The 18588-nt window shown below is 40.4% G+C and overlaps 2 protein-coding genes across 4 annotated transcripts in view; both read left to right on the top strand.

The window, feature by feature from the left end:
• The window catches only part of nars2 (asparaginyl-tRNA synthetase 2, mitochondrial), a 48427-nt gene extending 42529 nt beyond the window's left edge, over positions 1–5898 (top strand). For all 3 annotated transcript variants that reach the window (XM_078402622.1, XM_078402625.1, XM_078402624.1), the window contains 2 exons: positions 2351–2377; positions 3906–5898. In XM_078402622.1, coding sequence (XP_078258748.1) covers positions 2351–2377; positions 3906–4050 — 172 coding nt within the window. In that variant the 3' untranslated portion in view covers positions 4051–5898. The remainder of the gene's footprint in view (positions 1–2350; positions 2378–3905) is intronic.
• A 2922-nt stretch (positions 5899–8820) lies between these two features.
• The window catches only part of gab2 (GRB2-associated binding protein 2), a 216981-nt gene continuing 207213 nt past the window's right edge, over positions 8821–18588 (top strand). The window contains exon 1 of the mRNA XM_078402621.1: positions 8821–9062. Coding sequence (XP_078258747.1) covers positions 8991–9062 — 72 coding nt within the window. The 5' untranslated portion in view covers positions 8821–8990. The remainder of the gene's footprint in view (positions 9063–18588) is intronic.

Genomic DNA, 18588 nt, shown 5'->3' with positions numbered 1-18588 from the left:
CTGCGTTCATCAGTTTCTCTTCTCCCGTTTTGAGATGTTGGTTCAGGGTACCTCTCCATCTCATACGGTCATCTGCAAGGCTCTCCACATTGATGTCGAGCGCCTTCAAATCTCTCTTGCAGACATCCTTGTAACGTAGCTGGGGACGGCCAATGGTTCTCCTCCCAGATGTCAGCTCTCCATAGAGGATGTCTTTTGGAATACGGCCATTCTCCATGCGGTGGACATGGCCCAGCCACCGCAGTCTGCTCTGCCTGAGTAGAGTGTACATACTCGGAAAGCCAGCGGAAGACAGAATCTCAGCATTGGACACTCTGTCTTGCCAGGATATACCCAGGATACGGCAGATGCTTCTAAGGTGGTAGGTGTTGAGTCTTCTCTCCAGTTTGGCATATGTAGTCCATGTCTCACTGCAGGAACAGCAGCGTGCTGTTGACACAGGCATTGTAGACTGCTATCTTTGTCTTCACTGTCAGCTTTGGATTGGTCCACACTCGAGTTGTGAGGTGAGCGAGAGTTGTAGCTGCCTTCCCGATCCTCTTGTCAATCTCTGTGTCCAAGGAGAGGTTGTCGGTGATGGTGGAGCCGAGGTACGTGAACTGATGGATGGCATTGAGTTCGTAGTCGTCAATGGTGATGATAGGCGGTGCCTCTGTATCCTGTCCCAGGACATTTGTCTTCTTCAGGCTGATGGTCAGCCCGAAGTCCTTGCAAGCCCGATAGAAGCGGTCCATCAGTGACTGTAGTTCCTGCTGGGTGTGGGACACAACTGCTGCGTCATCGACGAACAACATGTCTCTGATGAGAGCTTCACGTACTTTTGTCTTGGCTCTGAGGCGGGTGAGGTTGAAGAGCCTGCCATCTGATCTAGTATGCAGGTAGATCGCCTCTGTTGCGGTGCCGAAGGCATGTTTCAGGAGCAGAGCGACGAAAATCCCAATGAGTGTTAGAGCGAGGACTCAGCCTTGTTTGACGCCACTGCGGATGTCGAAGGGCTCCAAGAAACTGCCATTGAACTGCACTGTCTCCTTCGTGTTGACAGTCCAAGAACTACAGACTGTTGGAAATAATAGTAGTTTTTCACACATGAATGTAGCGCAACGCGTATGCGCATTTGGCGTCCATACCTTTGTTTTTTGCTGAAAAGTTGCATTACGCGCCATATTATGAATATTGATGTAAAATTCTGAATTTTGGGCATCATAATTATGGATTTGTAAAATCAAATGTTGGGAGGTCTGCATAAGTAAAATCTTCTTATGGTGAGATATCATGCTTAAGCTTGCCTGCATTGTAGAAAGGGAGAAGGTGCAGATATCAAATCTATGTAGGGTGACGTCACATGAGTTTTGTTGCAGAGAGCTTTGATGTATCCTGCAGTGGGAGTCTGGTGACTAAGCACAGTGGAATGGTTAGTGTATTGAAAGCGTGCCAAGAAAATCTGTATTTAATGTCAAGGAGTCTAGCCTCAGCTCGGCTTCGGATTTTGCTCATCCTTTGCAGAGTGGAAGAGCATTTAAAGTCCATTTACACACTTGTGAAACCTGCCACAATGCAGCATCTCATGGCCAATGTTGCAGCTTTCATCACTGCACAGGCAGCAATCCATCCAAGCTGCACAAAAGTCATTAGGTGTGATCTTTGGAAGACTGGCATCTGGAAAAGTAAAAACGCTAACAACAAAATAAATTAACATATTTTAACATAAGGAATTTTCTGCTCAGCTCAGTTTAGTGGTATTGGCTTACTACCAACTTTAAAAAAAATGTCAAATAAAAAATCCAGTGTCACTAGTTTGAAATCTATTTCTTGACTTCTGGGTGATTTAATTGAATATCATCTTGTTTACCTAATAATCAAGTTTCTTTTATGGTGCATTTCATGATCTTATGTTATTCCTTCCAATTTCAGTTTAGCAATCATTGTTAATACTTTCAAAGGTTGATAATTCATCTAGACTGATACAAGGTTTGCATTCCCGTTCCCTTTCGACAATTATTCAACAAATTCTCTTGCAGCCTCATTTGTTATCTAGTGGAGTTGAAAGCAGCTGCATGTGCTATTGCCTGCTTTTATACTTCAATATCGAGCTTTACTTTGAAATGCAACTGGTCAAGACAACTACAAATGGGATTTTTCTTCATGAGGACAATATCTTCCCGCTCTGTTGTCCTTTTGAGAAAATTGGTCATAGATTGGCATTATTGGATGGGGAAGAGGTCATTCATCACCTGTACTACATGGGACCCCAAATGGTGAATAAAAATGTATTCTTCAAGTTTCTGTTAAAAATTAGAAAAACTATGTGATGTGACAGCAAAAGATTGAGCCATACTTTGTTCTGTTGCAGGCATGGTCTTCCAGATGCTTATCAATGGTAAGGAGTTTAAACTGTAATCATAGAATTGTAACAAAAAAAATGCCTAAACTTCTGATAGGAATATAATTATAATATCTGTTTTCTTTTAAATTAGAGGTTTGTTTGAATTCCTGAAATTGACCATTCCACCCACAAGGTCTTGATCATTGACAACTTTCCCTTTCTCATCTAGTTCACAGAAACTCTCCAGCTCCATTCACCCAAGAAAGTAAACCTCCCCTTTGAATACTCATTCCATAAAAACACCTACCGTCTCATCAAACATCTTCATTCCTATTCTTACCTCTGGCCATTCCTCCCTTCGCATAATAATTTATATGCCTCATGCTTCGAGACAACGCTGAAAATTCTAGTTTATTGTCACCTCTATCAAAGTACAGTTAAAAGCTTTTGTTGCGTGCTAACCAGTTAGTGGAAAGACAAAACATGATTGCAACCGAGCCAGTAGGTCTCGTATTTACTGAGACTTGCAGACTTTTACAATTATTTTCTCGGCAAGGGACAGTTTCTTCCCAGCTGTTATCAGGCAACTGAATATTCTACCACAGTTAGAGAGCTGTCCTGAACTGCTACCTACCTCATTGGTGACCCACTGGAGTATCTTTGATCAGGCTTTACTGGCTTTAAGTTGCACCAAATGCTATTCCCTTATGTATTTGTATACTGTGAATGGCTCGATTGTAATCATGTTCTGTCTTTCCACTGGCTGGTGACAACAACAAAAGCTTTTAACTGTACCTTGGTACAGGTGACAATAAACTAAAATTGAACTGAAACTGAACTGTCTATCTTCTGGCCAAAGGCATTGTGCCAACAAGCTGCACCTTGCCTCTTACCTCCACTTATTCCCATAACTGCAACAAGCTCATGAAATTCTTCAACTATAAAATTGAGAATATAACACTGCAAAACATCTTCCTCTTATCTCAACTTTCTCATCTGCTTTAGTTTTGATTTTGAATCATTTTGAATTTATTTTCCCTCCTACTCCCCACATTCTCCAAATTTCCTCTTTCATATGATCAACCTCCTCACTGTTTGTCCTTCCTGTTAACTGACATTGTTACGGTATCCTTTCCTGTTATCTTTTATATTTAACCTTGGCAAAGCTCCACAGCCCTGAATTTTAAATCTTCTGTCCATACACGCGTGCACAAACCTGAAACTCAGCTGTAACTCCCACACTATCCATCATTTACATAACTCCAATGTTGTAGAATTAAAGATATTTTCTTTAATCTAGTTACATTCATCAAAACACTTTTACAATTTTACTTTTCAAGCCCAACTATAGGATTTGCTTTTTATGTTTGGACAGCATTGTACAATACCATAAAATCTAAAAATGCTTATGTCTAATTTAATTTAAATATTTGATTCTGCCATAATGTTGCCAAATAGATGATTTGACAAAGTAGATGTGATCTTACTTAATGCAATTCTCAGCTTTAATTGACACATTGAGGTTAATTTGCCCATGTTGTTCATGACGCTTCTGCTTTTGAATTTAATTCATTTTTTGTAGGTATGAGGAAATTCATCAGTTTGGATCAGTGCCACACGGAGGATTTGGAATGGGATTTGAGCGTTATTTGCAGTGCGTCTTGGGCATTGAGAACATTAAAGATGTTATTCCATTTCCAAGATTTTCTCACTCTTGCATTCTATAGTAGTCATTTTTTATAGGGATTAATGATATTTTTTCAAAAAGTTTTCATTTAAATAATAGATTTCAGATTTGCCAACTAGTGTTGTTTTCGACTATACAGTATTTTAACTGAAATATTATGTATTTATGTATTCAATACTGAGGAATGTGAGTAATCTTGTAATCAAGTATCAAAATAAAAAGCATTTAAATGAAATGGAAGTAAAATATCAAAACTGTTTAGTGGTAACAATTATTATCCTAATTTCTCATAAATGTTGGAATACTCCACGATATTCTCATCCTATACTCTCTTAACTCTGCATCAAAAGCTTACAGGAAATTCTCACCTCAGACTACAAATTAAGCTTGCACATAAGTGTTGCATTGAGCAAGCTCCATGCTGTTTGAAGTGCTGTCTGTCAGATAACATTTTAAGGTAAAATTTCCCAAAATGCTCTTCCAAGGGGGGCCCGTGTGTACCAGACTTTCTTGGATGAGTAGATGATGTTGTTGGTCTTATTTAGAGTATCACATATAATTTCATCAAGGTATATTTATTAGTGTTCATAAGCAGTTAAACTCTACTATCCTGTTTTCAGAAAACCCAATGGATTGGCATCTTCTTCACCTGATTCTGTTTCTCACGATCCCTCTTGACTCACTGAGCCCTGTTTCCCACGCACCCTGTCCACTGACCTAGTTTACTGGGAAATTTATTGTGCTCATGTGTAAAATCGTATTAAAAAAAATTGTTGTGATACATTAATAGGAGCATTATCCAATGGTCAGGAAAATCTACTGTGCGTATGCTGGATTTGTTGTAATACTTAAAATGTATTTTTAGTTTGTAATTTTAGTACATATTTTATACCTTTTGTGCCAACTGCACTTATTTTGTAAAAAAATGTGAATGTGAATTATTCATGCATATTATGGCAAAAGCAGCAATTTGCAAATATATACCAAAATAATTTGGAGACCAAAATGGGATCTGCTGCTTAAGATGTGAAGTTAGTCAAGGAGTGAAGGAGTGTAATGCATTTTTGTAAACGTAGAATTTAGAGAAGCTTGAGAAGGATGAAAACAAAGGAGCAAAGTGAAAATATAAAGTGTTTAGACAGTGTAAGACCCAAAAGGTAATGCCTTTATCAGCAAAGGTGAAGGTGAAAGAATACCAATAAGGCCAGAGTGAAAAGAATAGAATACCAGCAGATGAGGTTTAAAGAAGTTACAGAAACAGAGTAGGTGAATCCCTGAAAGATTTTTAATCAAGTTCACTTTTTGAATTTGGTACATTAGACTTGGGAAGCTAATAAAAGTGATTAAGAAAGGATTTGATGTGGTTGTTACAATTCATGTTTGACAAAATCTGGGAATCCAGTGAACATAATGCTCAAGGAGTCAATCCTAGAGTTTCATCAAGGAAAGGGATAGATTGGGTGCAATAGTTGTATGGATCAGTACATGATGCAGACCCAAATAATGTGATGGAAGGAATGCAGTTGTTGGTTATACACCGAAGATAGACACAAAATGCTGGTGTAACCCAGCAGGACAAGCGGAATCTCTGGAGAGATGGGTAACATTTCGGATCTGAAGAAGGGTCTCGACCCGAAACGTTACCCATTCCTTCTCTCCAGAGATGCTGCCAGTCTGCTGAGTTACTCCAGCATTTTGTCTTTCCCAAATAATGTATTTCTGTTTTCAACAAGTATTGTTTCAGCATTATTTAATCAATGATATTGTTAAAAGTTGCTTTTTCAACCTAAAAGAGGACATTTAAATCTGCTAAAATCAGCATACATTATCAGTGGCAGTTACAAAGTGTACATTTCCTGGTGGACCGTTGAATAAACTTAATGCTGTGAAGCCAAGAAGCTTGTCGATCAAATATTTTCTTCATGTATGAAACCCATCAACATAAGATTGCTTTGAACGGACAACGGACAAATATAGTTCAACAAAATTGTGCCTATCATGCAAATCTGGCAACGAGGGTGCTCTTTTTTTTCAGAACGAACCAAAGATGCCTTTGTTGCTCCTGGACATAATTTGAATAGTATAATTGTGGCAATTTGTTGCTCTACAGGCGAAGGTCATTTTATATTCTGTTTGCATTCTGTGAATCTTGAAGATTCAAACATATACATGAAATGTAATGTATAAATAAATAGGCACAAACGCAGACAGGTAACTTGGTCAGCATGGACACGTTGAGCCAAAGGGCCTATTTCTGTGATGTGTAACATACCTGATGTTTTGCTAGGGTAAATTTGAAGAATCCAGTTTACTTGCCTGGATTGTTCGCCAGGCAAATAAACAGGATTTAAATTTGCAGTGGGCACATCTCTTGGATTTCATAAGTTGAAAAGATGACTGGTTGGCCTGGTCACTATTACGTTGGTCCCTTTTGGAAAGCTCATACATGGACAATTTAGGTGAGGGAAAGGCTCAGCTGTGACACACTTTGGAACAAACTTTAAATATCTACACATGAAAAGTGCGTAGATGCGTTTCAAGGAGATGATATCTTTGGACATGAGGAAATGAAAAGATCATTGGCAGAAAAAAGTATTTGCATTTAATTTAGTATTTAAGCTTAATATGTGAAAAAGGGTAATTATAAATTGTATTTTATGTGTTTTACAACGAGTAATATACTAACTATTTCTTAGTGGCATTTTCTTCAAACCTGGACTTAGTTTGTAGCTCTTCAAGATATTTCCCAACTAGCACTACATGCTCTCCTTTTTTTATTGGATATTTGACAAGGAAAGACCAAACTTTAGTTCTGAATAAAGGAATGCAAATGTTGTAGATGGTGATCATGGCAAGTGCTTTTTCATCCTGACTCATCCGTTGCAAGATGTGTACTGATATCGGAAGAGGGGGATGATACTTGCTTTACTGAGTATGAAAAGTATGTTTCAATGGAAGTAATGTGATGCCTTCCAAAACGGACGTTTGGTATCAGGGTAAGAGCTGTCTGCAAGCAGCTGTACAAGTTGCTCTTGCATCCCAGTGGGGAGTGGGTGTGGTGGAATGGCATCAAGACAATTTGTGAGATTGTGCACATTTTTAAAAGGGGTTTTAATATTTGTAGTGGAACTGTATACAATCAATCAGCATTTATCAGATCTAGTGCTTTATACAAATTTTATTCCAATAACAACTCTCTCCAGAGGTGCTGCCCGCTGTTACTCCAGTATTTTGTGTCTACCTTCGATTTAAACTAGCATCTGCAGTTCTTTCCTTCACAACTATAAAACTACGTAGTTGACATTGCAATGTCATTGTTACATTTCTTAAAATAACAAAAAAATAACATGACATTGTAATTTAAAATAGATCTACTATGTAGTGTTTTTTATATTCCAAAATGTAAACAAGATGTTTCAAAGGAATGTAATCTTTCAATTCAATACCAATCTAAAAATAAACCTCAGATGTAGTCATCGAATTTTGATAGGTTACCGCATTTGAACGCATTTGGTCATTCTTTTAAAAAGTTTGCAGTAAAATCTTGTCTGCTTACTCATAATTTTTCAGACGTTTATATGGAAACATGCGCAATATATTCCAAAATGCACCATAAATTAAATTTTGATGTAATCTTACATTGCGCCATCTAGAATCTACCAGATGATCATCCTTCATCTGTTATTTTTAAGATGTCAGTTGAGTGCAGAACTTCTAAATGACTGCATTGAATTGGGCACTTCAGTGAGATCAGTGCATGCAGTTGGTCTGGGTGACGATAAAGACCGCGATGCCAAGATTCATACAACGCACCGTGTGCATATTATTTCACTGCTGGGCCGCTCCAATGGTACAATGAAATGAGCCGGTACAATGTAATGGCTGGGATGCAGTTACTGTTTTCCAATAATCCCTGCAAACAATGTGCGTGGCTGCGAAGAGGTGGCGATTACTCTTGAAAAGCCACTAAACCGCACTGAATGTGTTTCAGCTCATGTTAATTGGCAACTGGGGCGGGGTAGCAGAGAACTGCTGGTGCTAATCAACACCATCCAGAATAATTGCTGCTCCGGCGAAAACTTCGGTATAAGGATTTTCTTTGTGACAAATATCTGCTTTCAAAACAAAAACTTTCTTGTTAATCGATTTTCTGCACAATAGCTGGTTCTGGCTGCAGTAACTATATTGGGAAACGTTCTGCAGAAGTGCTCGGTCTTCATACATAATCAGGGAATGGAACACGAATGTCAAAACAGTGTTTACAAGCGTAGTTCTCTGTATCCCAACACAACTTCAAAAAAAACACGCCCCTTAAAGGCCATATCTACCCGAGGAAAGGAAATGCAGATTTCACAATACTAAATCGATGAAATTTTCTAAATTGGGAAGTGCGAGGACATGCAAACACCGTGAGCCTTTCGGACGCAGTCCTTACAATGCTTTGACCATTTATGTCATGTCAATTGTTCTGGATTGATGATCTCCTTTGGTTGATGACAATGTCACTGAGATTCACCTTTAAGATGCCGAGAGCTGAGCTCCACTGGACTTGAAACTGGGACGCCCTGCTGTAGGAATCTCTCTCTCCTTATGGACCACCCCTCAGCCAGTACAGGGCAATCCATTCAAAGATTGTTTTTTTAAAATTAGTTAAATCTTTTTCGCAAATAATTAATGCAGTACATGTTTTATTTCGACGTGCCAAGAGGCGGAGTTCTCCTTTAAAGGCAGGGTAGGCGGGGCGCGGGGCGGCTCAACCCGAAACAACAGCTCTCTCTGCTCGCTACTTCCTACATGAGTCCGGCATCTGGGGAAGAGGAGTTTCGGGGCTGAGTACGGTCGTAGGTTTTAACGGACCTATCCACCTGCAACTTTGCAGAGGCAGCCCTCGATAGAAGGAGGAAGAGGATCAGAGGGAAAGCTGCCAGGGTCTTGGTGAATGTGAGCGAGCCGACCTTGCGATATCTCCCGCTGGCCAGGATGAGCGGAGGAGAGGTGGTTTGCTGCGGATGGTTGAGGAAATCCCCACCAGAAAAGAAGTTGAGGCGATATGTGAGTAGCAAATTTAAATAAAATGATCTCCGGAGTGTTCCTAAGCCTCGGCGTTTTGGGAGCACACGCGGCATTAAAGCCGTGTCCTCGCCCTTTGATGTGTGCCGAATGGCAACTGATCAAAGGAGAACAAGTTCATGGGAGGCAGTGCCAGTGCACAGTGCTTGCATCCACATGCTGGCTGGCTGGCTGGATGGATGCAAAATAAAAACATTATGAAAGGGGTTGCCTGAGTTCCTGACGCTGCTGTCATGATCCTTTTTTGTGTTGGGCTCCACTGCCAAATGTAAACAATCAAGCTGAAGCCAATTTAGGCTACATTTTCAAGGAATATTGGCTTTGAAAGTAGCCACCACTTTTTGTTCAGTCTTATTGTTGCTCTTTTGTAAAAGGGGGTTCTAACACAAAGTGACCTGGGTCTCGGAATGACGTGGGCTTGGCAGCACCTGCTTTATTTGCTGGTGCTGTGGTCAAGGCGCAGGGTGTAATGATTCCCGTCTGATACAGTTTTCCAATATTCTATGGGCGTTGATATAAATTGCCCTTCTCAAGAAGGTCGCATTTGGCTGAGAGCGCAATTAGAAAGGACGTGTGACGCTCCGACGTGTATTCGAAATTCACTCTAAAATGGTCAATACCGAGACTGTTACCCAAGAAGGAAGAGTGCCTGTGTTTTATTATTAATATCGGACAGCAGTTATTGCCCCTCGTGGGGCGATAGCTTATTTCTGCATCTGGATTGTTTTAACTGTCCCCATATAAATGCACTGCTGTATTATTCTTCCTGATGTTATGTTGTGTTGGGGTTATTCGAATCATGTTACAGTTTCTTTATCTTGATTCTGATACTAGTTCCCTTGGAAAGACTTCCCCTATTTTTTCTGGTCTCGTTGACTTTTGGCTGCTCTCTCGCGCTCGGGGGGGTTTGCAGTTTATCTTTGTCAGGTCGCCTCTCTGTTACCACCCTCCTTTGTCTCGGCGCTAAGTAATCTCAATAAATCCTGCATCTTGACCGCTTCTACTTAATTCCGGGCTTCACCAGATACAGGGGGCTGTTGCCAAATTTACCTTCGAAATCTGCTCGAAATGAAAGGTGGATTCTATTGATTATTGCAGTCTTGCTACAGTTGTAGCATCGGTTTGTAAATATTCAGATGTCGAACATGGTCCATTTCAACCTATCGTGATCCCAATCATTGCTACACGTGGGTTTGAACCTAATAGACTTGCTTGAGTGGTATCAGCTGAGCTATTGAGCACCCCTTTAGTTGATCTGATTTGCTTTCTACTGCAGGGTCATCCCTGGTCACCTACTGGTGAGTACTTACAGAATAAAACTGGCAGAGTGCTGGCAGCACATCTTCCCTGCTGGGAGTGATTTATGGCAGGGTTGTAAGTGTCAATACTTTATTTCAAAGGAGGTTTAAACTTTGTGGGAAAGTTTAATCTTGGATGCTGCACATTTTGTCCCGGTCCAGAAAAAATGTATTGCAAAGTGCCTGTTTCACAACTAAAGAATGGCAGCTTAAAGGGTCCCAACCCTAAATGTCACCTATCCATACCCTTCAGGAATGCTGCCTGACCCGCTGAGTTCCTGCAGTATTTTCTCTCTTTTTTTCCCCCCATTGTTTGTTTCAATATTAATGACTCTAGTATAGTATAAGATTGTTTGTTTATTTTCTGCATAAATAGTTTCGTTTAGTATTTGTCACGTGTATTGAGGTGCAGTGAAAAGCTTTTGTTTGCATTCTATCCAGTCAAAGAAAAAACCACATAAATACAATCAAGCCATCCATTGTGTACAGTGAAAAGATAAAGAGTACAACATTTAGTGCAAGATGGTCACATTAAAGATCAAAGGTTCAAAGGTTAGTTTATTGTCACATGTACCAATTAAGGTACAGTGAAACTCGAATTACCATACAGCCATACTAAAAAAGCAACAAGACACACAACTACATAAAAGCTAACATAAACATCCACCACAGTGGATTCCCTGCATTCCTCACTGTGAAGGAAGGCAATAAAGTCTAATGCTTCTTCCTCTTTATTCTCCCATGGTCGGGGCAGTCGAACCATCCGCAGTCGGGGCGATCGAAGCTCCCGTGTCAAAGGTGTCCAATGAGGTAGATGGGAGGTCAAGACTGCACTCTAGCTGATGAGATGCCTGATAACAGCTGGGAAGAAACTGTCCCTGAATCTGGATGAATACATTTTCAAACTTCTGTACCGCTTGCTGATTGGAGAGGGGAGAAGAGGGTGTGACCCGGGTGAGACTGGTCCTTGATTACCCTGGTCATAATGCCACTGCTATTATGCAGCCTGTACGACTGATGTTCCCCATGCTTAGGCTTACACCATTCATGTAGTTTATGATTTGTTCTTCATTTGTTATCCCTGTGCCTCATCATTGTTATTTCACTTGCTGAACTTGGAACATTACCAGTAACATCTGTACATTTGAGATTCTGTGTGGTAAATGAAAGTGGCTTTTAAAAGATGAACAGTTTTAGCTTTATAGAAGTTGATCTCCCAAGTGCAAATAAATATTTGAGAAACGTTCAGTGAATTTTGTTGAGCTGACTAGGACTCTATTAGGTTGAGCAGGCTAGGACTCTATTCCTTGTAGTGCAGGAGGATGAGGGATAATCTTATAGAAGTATACAAAATCATGAGAGGGTGGGGAATAGATCAGGTAAATGCACAGAGTCTCTTGCTCAGAGTAGGGGAATCGAGAACCAGAGGACATGGGATTAAGGTGAGGGAGGAAAGATTTAATGGCAACCTGAGGGATAACGTTTCACACAGAGTGGTGGGTGTATGGAATGAGCTGCCAGAAGTGATAGTTGATGCAGGTGCTATCTCAACGTTTAAGAAGCATTTTGACAGGTACGTGGACAGAACAGGTTTGGAGGGATATGTGCCAAATGCAAGCAGGCGGGACTAGTATAGATGGGACATGATGGCTGGTGTGGGAAAGTTGGGCCAAAGGGCCTGTTTCCACATTGTATGACTCTAGGATTCTCGGACTCTATAACTGAAGAATGAAAATTCATTTTGTGTGGCTTGTGTGTGAATTATTCTTTGATTCCCTTGGGGATCCATGTCATATGTTAAACATCTGAACCAGAGAGTTAAAACAATGGGCTATCCATTACTGAATTATTTTGAAATGATTACTTTGCAAAGAGAGAATTGTAATTTGGAGTGTTATTATTAATAAAGGTCTCGTTTTGTTCTAACAGGCGTGGTGCAATGCATGCTTTGGTCCTCGTGAATTGCTCCATGCAGCAGATTGCTGGAGAAAATGTACACTTATAAAATTAAAAACATTTATGTTTAAGCTTTTAAAAATCTTAGTGGCCCATGGAAACTTTTCAAACTGGATTTTGTGCTAAACTGTAGTTGGAGTTTATCCATTGATATCTAAGCCACGTGAGATTATCGACTAGACGGGTTCATATTTCTTGGTATTTTTGTCTTCAAACCACATCACCAATTTGGCTTCTATCAATATTCAAGCATCACTCTGTTACATTAAGCGATTTTAAAATCTGAGACTTTTTTGTTTTTTACATTTTATGGATGTAGACAAAAGCTTTTGAGTCACAGATCAGACACGATCACATGAAACAATGGAAGTTGAGGGACTAAATAAACAGCTCCTATTCAGAAGCATGGTGTAAAATTCTCTACTTGCTTTGTGTAGCCTCAATGGCACTTGAAGTCCATCCAGGGATAGGCAACCTTGCTTGATTGGTATTCCATCCACTTTCCTAAATATTCCTATCCTCTGTCATCAATGCAAGGCTTAATTTGTGCCAGCTACAAAGTGCACTGCTATTACATACAATGGCAGGCTTGACAAAACTGGCAAGCCAACAGCTTCAACCTCCTGGAAGAACATGGACTTCAGATGCATGGTTGCATTATCCCTCCATATCCCATAACATTTTGACTTGGAAATATATCACACAGTCCTTCGCTGTTGCAAGGCGTACGTCCAGGTATTCCCTCCCCAACAGCATTGTGGGAGAACCTCGCAGTGAGCCATCCTCTTACAAGGGCAATTATGGATGGACAATAAATGCTGTCTATCGATGACATGCAGATTCCAAAAAAAAATTTTTTTTATGGCCAAAAACACAATTCAAAGATTTGACTGAATTTATTCTGCACCTCGGTACTAAAATGAGATTCCATTGGTACTAGCTAATTATTATTGTCATGTGTGCTGAGATACAGTAAAGGGCTTGTTTGATGCTATCCATTTAATCAAATCATACTGTACATCAAGTCATACACAAATATAACAGTGCAAAGAGCAAAATACCAGAGTGCAGAATATAGTGTTACAGCATTAGTGTTCGAGGAAAAAGTCCAAAGTCCACAATGAGGCACTGTAGAAGATCCCTAACAACCTGACCTATGGGAGGACTGTTCTCAGGAAGGACAACAGCATGGAAGAAGCTATTCTGGCATCTGGTGGTCGGTATTTTGTATCTTCCAGCTGGTGGGTTAGGGGATGGCCAGGGTAAAAAAGGTTCTTGATTATGTCAGTTGCTTTCCTGGTGCTGTGTAAAGTGCAGTTGGAGTCTGGTGAAATGGTTGGTCTGATGGACTGGGTTACATCCAAAACTCGGCTATTTATTACGGTCTTGGAGAGCTGTTGCCAAATCATGCTGATCCACCTCCCTAGAAGATTAAGAAGATTTAGTATGTTGATGAATACTCTATAGAACTTCTCTAGGTGTACAATAGAGAACATACTGGTTGCATCACAACTTGGTTCGACAATTCAAACGCCCAGAAATGAGTGGTGGACATTGTTTGGTCCATCACAGATACTGACCTCCCCACCATCGAAGGAAGCTATAGGAGGCACTGCCTTAAAATGGAGTCTATATCATCAAAGACCTGCACCACCCAGGCCGCATTCTTATTTTGCTGCTACCTTTGGGAAGAAGGTACAGGAGTCTGAAAAGCGTGAACATCAGATTCAAGAACAGCTTCTTCCCAGGCAACATTAACCACGATCTCAGCAACTATAATCTTGAATGGATGCATGATGGATTCATTGCATTATTAATAATATATTTAGCTGTGTTATTGCATTAACAAGCCTGCTAACCTGCAGCAAATATGAATTTCATAGTTCAGTTCCCAGTACATGTATCAATTAAACACTTTTCACTCTTGACTTGACTCGGTGCATCCCGATAGTATGCTTTCTATGGTACATCTGCAGAAATTGCTGAGTCTTTGCAGACATATTGAATTTTGTCTTCTGCGGATGTAGAGACATTGGAGTGCTTTATTTGGCCTTTTTTCCCCCCAATGTGGTTGGTCCAGGACAAATTGATGTTAATTGGTATATGTTCCCCACCTAGCTTCTTGACACCACTAACATTTGTATAAATAGCCACTTCCATATGTTGCAATATTGTCCTTTGGTCATTTAAGTGAATATGGCAGTAGTGCATCCTTGATTTTAAACTAGCCTGGCGTATATACCTTGTGGGGAACGCTGTTTCAGTTTTGTGGATTCTGAGATGATGGAGTCCAATGTGCCATCTGCAGATTATGTCATGCTGTGTGTAGGTGGAGTGTGTTAGGGTGTGGTGCAACTTGTTATATGTGTCGGTCCTCCACTGATTCTCCTCATGGAGGGGAACTGCTTCCAAGGTGGCACTGCTCCATTTGTGTGGTCAGAAGCCAGTGGTTCCATGGAGACGGTGAGAATGTGATTTTTATTATTTTCTTTGTGAATATCCTTGAATTTTTTCTATCTCTGGTTGTTTTAAGCATTTATTGCCAACCGTTATAAAATGTTTTTTAAAGGTACTTCTGAAGGGGTAGTTGAATGTCGTCTCCAAACCCCTGTCTTGTGTTTCAATTATTATTCCACAGAATGACATTTCTATCAACACATCAAAGTTTAATTTAATGTTGGCTTTGCCTTTATAACTTTTGTTAGTAGTTGGCAGTACAAATTGTTCAAGACTAAAAAGACTGAAGTCTTGAGAATGTTACGAAGGCCTGAGCTGTCGGTTGAGCAGGCTAGGACTTTATCCCTTAGAACGCAGGAGGATGAGGGGTGATTTTATAGATGTGTATAAGATCATGTGAGGATTAGATAGGATAAATTCATGCCGCCAGTCAAGCCATCTTTTCCCTTCAAGCAATATTTTGTAATGCCTCAGAGCAAGCACCTTTGTGTTCAGAATGTTAAAAAGCAGTTTGATCAATGTCCGAGAAGGATGAGAGGGGATCTTATTGAAACGTATAAGATTATTAAGGGGATGGACACGTTAGAGGCAGGAAACATGTTCGCAATGTTGGGGGAGTCCAGAACCAGGGGCCACAGTTTAAGAATAAGAGGTAGGCCATTTAGAACGGAGATGAGGAAAAACCTTTTCAGTCAGAGTTGTGAATCTGTGGAATTCTCTGCCTCAGAAGGCAGTGGAGGCCAATTCTCTGAATGCATTCAAGAGGGAGCTAGATAGAGCTCTTAAGGATAGCGGAGTCAGGGGAAGGCAGGAACGGGGCACTGATTGAGAATGATCAGCCATGATCACATTGAATGGCGGTGCTGGCTCCTGCACCTATTGTCTATTGTCTATTGATGTATTCTTGTTTGGTGAGGTCCCTGAATACTGCTAAATATCTTGCAATTTAAACCTTTTTTGACGTGTTTCGTCATAACAATTAGTCAAAACTTTTTTCATCCTATTTTGCATTGCTCACTGAGTCACCTGTTATACTCCTAATTGTGAAATTTTCTAAAATATTGCAGCTAAATGTAAGCCACAATATTTTGTTCACTGCAATTCTTTAGCAATTCATTTTGACTCTTAAAATAGAGAACATTTGTCAATCAGCTTTTCAAAGATTATACTGCATGTACATTGGGGTCTGTCTCTTTCCCTTTCTTTGCAATTGGTATCAAAACATAAGTATGTGTGCACATTTTGGTAACGGGCATAAGTTTCAAAAGTTACAGGAAGATGGCAGGAGAATGGGGCTGAGAGGGAAAGATAGATCCCCCATGATTGAATGGTAGACTGATGAGCATGATGACCTAATTCTGCTCCTACGACTTACACATTTCCCTTATTGGCAAGATTTTCATTTTTGCCTTGTACACTACTTCTTTCAAAAGTATCCTGCAAGGTGATTCCCTCTTTTGCAGATGCAGTATGATGTGGGTAAATGTGAGGTTATCCACTTTGGTGACCAGAGCAAGAAGGCAGATTATTATCTGAATGGTATCAGATTAGGAAAAGGAGAGGTGCAATGAGACCTGGGTGTCCTTGTACATCAGTCACTGAAAGTAAGCATGCAGGTACAGCAGGCAGTGAAGAAAGCAAATGGAATTTTGGCCTTCATAGCAAGAGGATTTGAGTGTAGGAGCAAGGATGTCCTACTACAATTGTACAGGACACTGGTGAGACCACACCTGGAGTATTGTGTGCAGTTTGGGTCTCCTAATTTGAGGGAGGACATTTGTGCTATTGAGGGAGTGCAGCGTAGGTTCAGCAGATTAATTCCCGGGATGGCGGGACTGTCATATGATGAAAGAATGGATAAATGGACTTATATTCACTGGAATTTAGATGAGAGGGGATCTTATAGAAACATGTAAAATTCTTAAGGGATTGGACAGGCTAGATGCAGGAAAAATGTTCCCGATGTAGGGGGAAGTCCAGAACCAGGGGTCACTGTTTAAGAATAAGGGGTAGGCCATTTAGGACTGAGATGAAGAAAACCTTTTTCACCCAGAGAATTGTGAATCTGTGGAATTCTCTGCCACAGAAGGCAATGGAGGCCAATTCACTGTATATTTTCAAGAGAGTGTTAGATATAGCCGTTAGAGCTAATGGAATCAAGGGATATGGGGAGAAAGCAGAAACGGGGTACAGATTTTGGATGTTCAGCCATGATCATATTGAATGGCGGTGCTGGCTCGAATGGCTGACTCCTGCACCTATTGTCTATGCTTTTCCCCTCCTATGCTATAATTGTAATCAGTATGGAATTGGTCACTGTTCTCAGATGACAGCAAATGTATTTTCAATGCTCATTGACTTAGATCTGAGTGGCAACTGCTGAATTCTTCTGAAATCCCTATTTCCTCAGATAAACGCACAGAATCTTTTGCCCAGACAAGGGGAATCAAGAACCAGAGGACATAGGTTTAAGGTGAGGGGGGAAAGATTTAATAGGAACCTGAGCGGTAACCTTTCTACACAAAGGATGGTGGGTGTATGGAATGAGCTGCTGGAGGAGGTAGTTGAGGCAGGTACTATTGCAACGTTTGAAAAACATTTATACAGGTACATGGATTTGATAGGTTTAGAGGAATATGTGCTAAACGTAGGCAGGTGGAACTAATGTAGATGGGACATAAGGGGGCAAGTTGGAACAAAGGGTCTGTTTCCACGCTGTATAACTCAATGACTAAGTGGAGAAGTTTTATTTCCTGAGAGTGGCTTGGAATTTGCGGTGGGAAACGCAAGGCCAGATCAAGCTGGTTTCAAGCCTCCTCACTTGTTTCATACTCTCCTGCACTTGGCATAAATCCAGAGAGCTAACCTTGCTTGACTAGTGCATCGTGGAGATCCAGGTGAGCTCCAGGCACCAGTACACCTTGGGCAGTTTTCTGCTGGATCGCCGTCTCTGAAGTGCTGTGACAGGCCTCGCCAATGGCAAAGTTGGAATTACTACATTTCAACTAAGTTTTTTTTTTTTTAAATGCCTGATGTTTAAAGTCATCTAAATTTGTTAAATTAGATCATTAATAATTAAAGCAAAATAAAATATTTCAATAATATTAGAAACGTTAAAATCTTTGGAAATAAAAACTTGCTTTTTCCATTTGCCATGAATACCCAAGGTAAGGGAATCAAGAACCAAGGGGCATAGATTTAAGGTGAGAAGGAAAAGATTTAATAGGAATTTAGAGGGGCAACTTTTTCACAGCCAGTGTGGTGGGTATATGAAACGGCCTGCTAGAGAAGGTAGTTGAGGCAGATACAATAACAACATTTAAAAGACACTTGGACAGGTACATGGTTAGGAAAGGTTTACATGGAAAGCGGCCAAATGCTGGCAAATGCTCAGTTCAGTTTAGTTAATTGTCATGTGTACCGAGGTACAGTGAAAAGCTTTTTACTTTGGGACAAGCTTAGATGGGGCATTTGGTCAGATTGATGAATTTGGCTGAACGGCCAAATTTCTGTGTTGTATGATTCTATGACTAATTGCAGCAAGTCTGTGTATAGTGATGTGATGCATTGCCATTGAAAACGAATGTGTCTGATTTGTGGGGAAATCAGCATACGGACAGTTCTGGGGAATAGAACCCTTGCCTCTCCTGGGAATTGCCTGTATTTACAAACACTACTTGCTATAAAATGCCTTAAATGTCACACTTTGCTGCATGAGGTGTAAATCATATTATAAATGTTGCGCTAGGACACAGTTGAGGCTTAATTTCTCTGGTCCTAGAAAAACAAATTTAATG

This window comes from Rhinoraja longicauda, chromosome 7 (assembly GCF_053455715.1).
Source record: "Rhinoraja longicauda isolate Sanriku21f chromosome 7, sRhiLon1.1, whole genome shotgun sequence".
In the NCBI taxonomy this organism is placed as follows: Eukaryota; Metazoa; Chordata; class Chondrichthyes; order Rajiformes; family Arhynchobatidae; genus Rhinoraja; species Rhinoraja longicauda.
The sequence above is the reverse complement of the archived record's forward strand: the minus strand, read 5'-3'. Positions and strand labels throughout refer to the sequence as shown.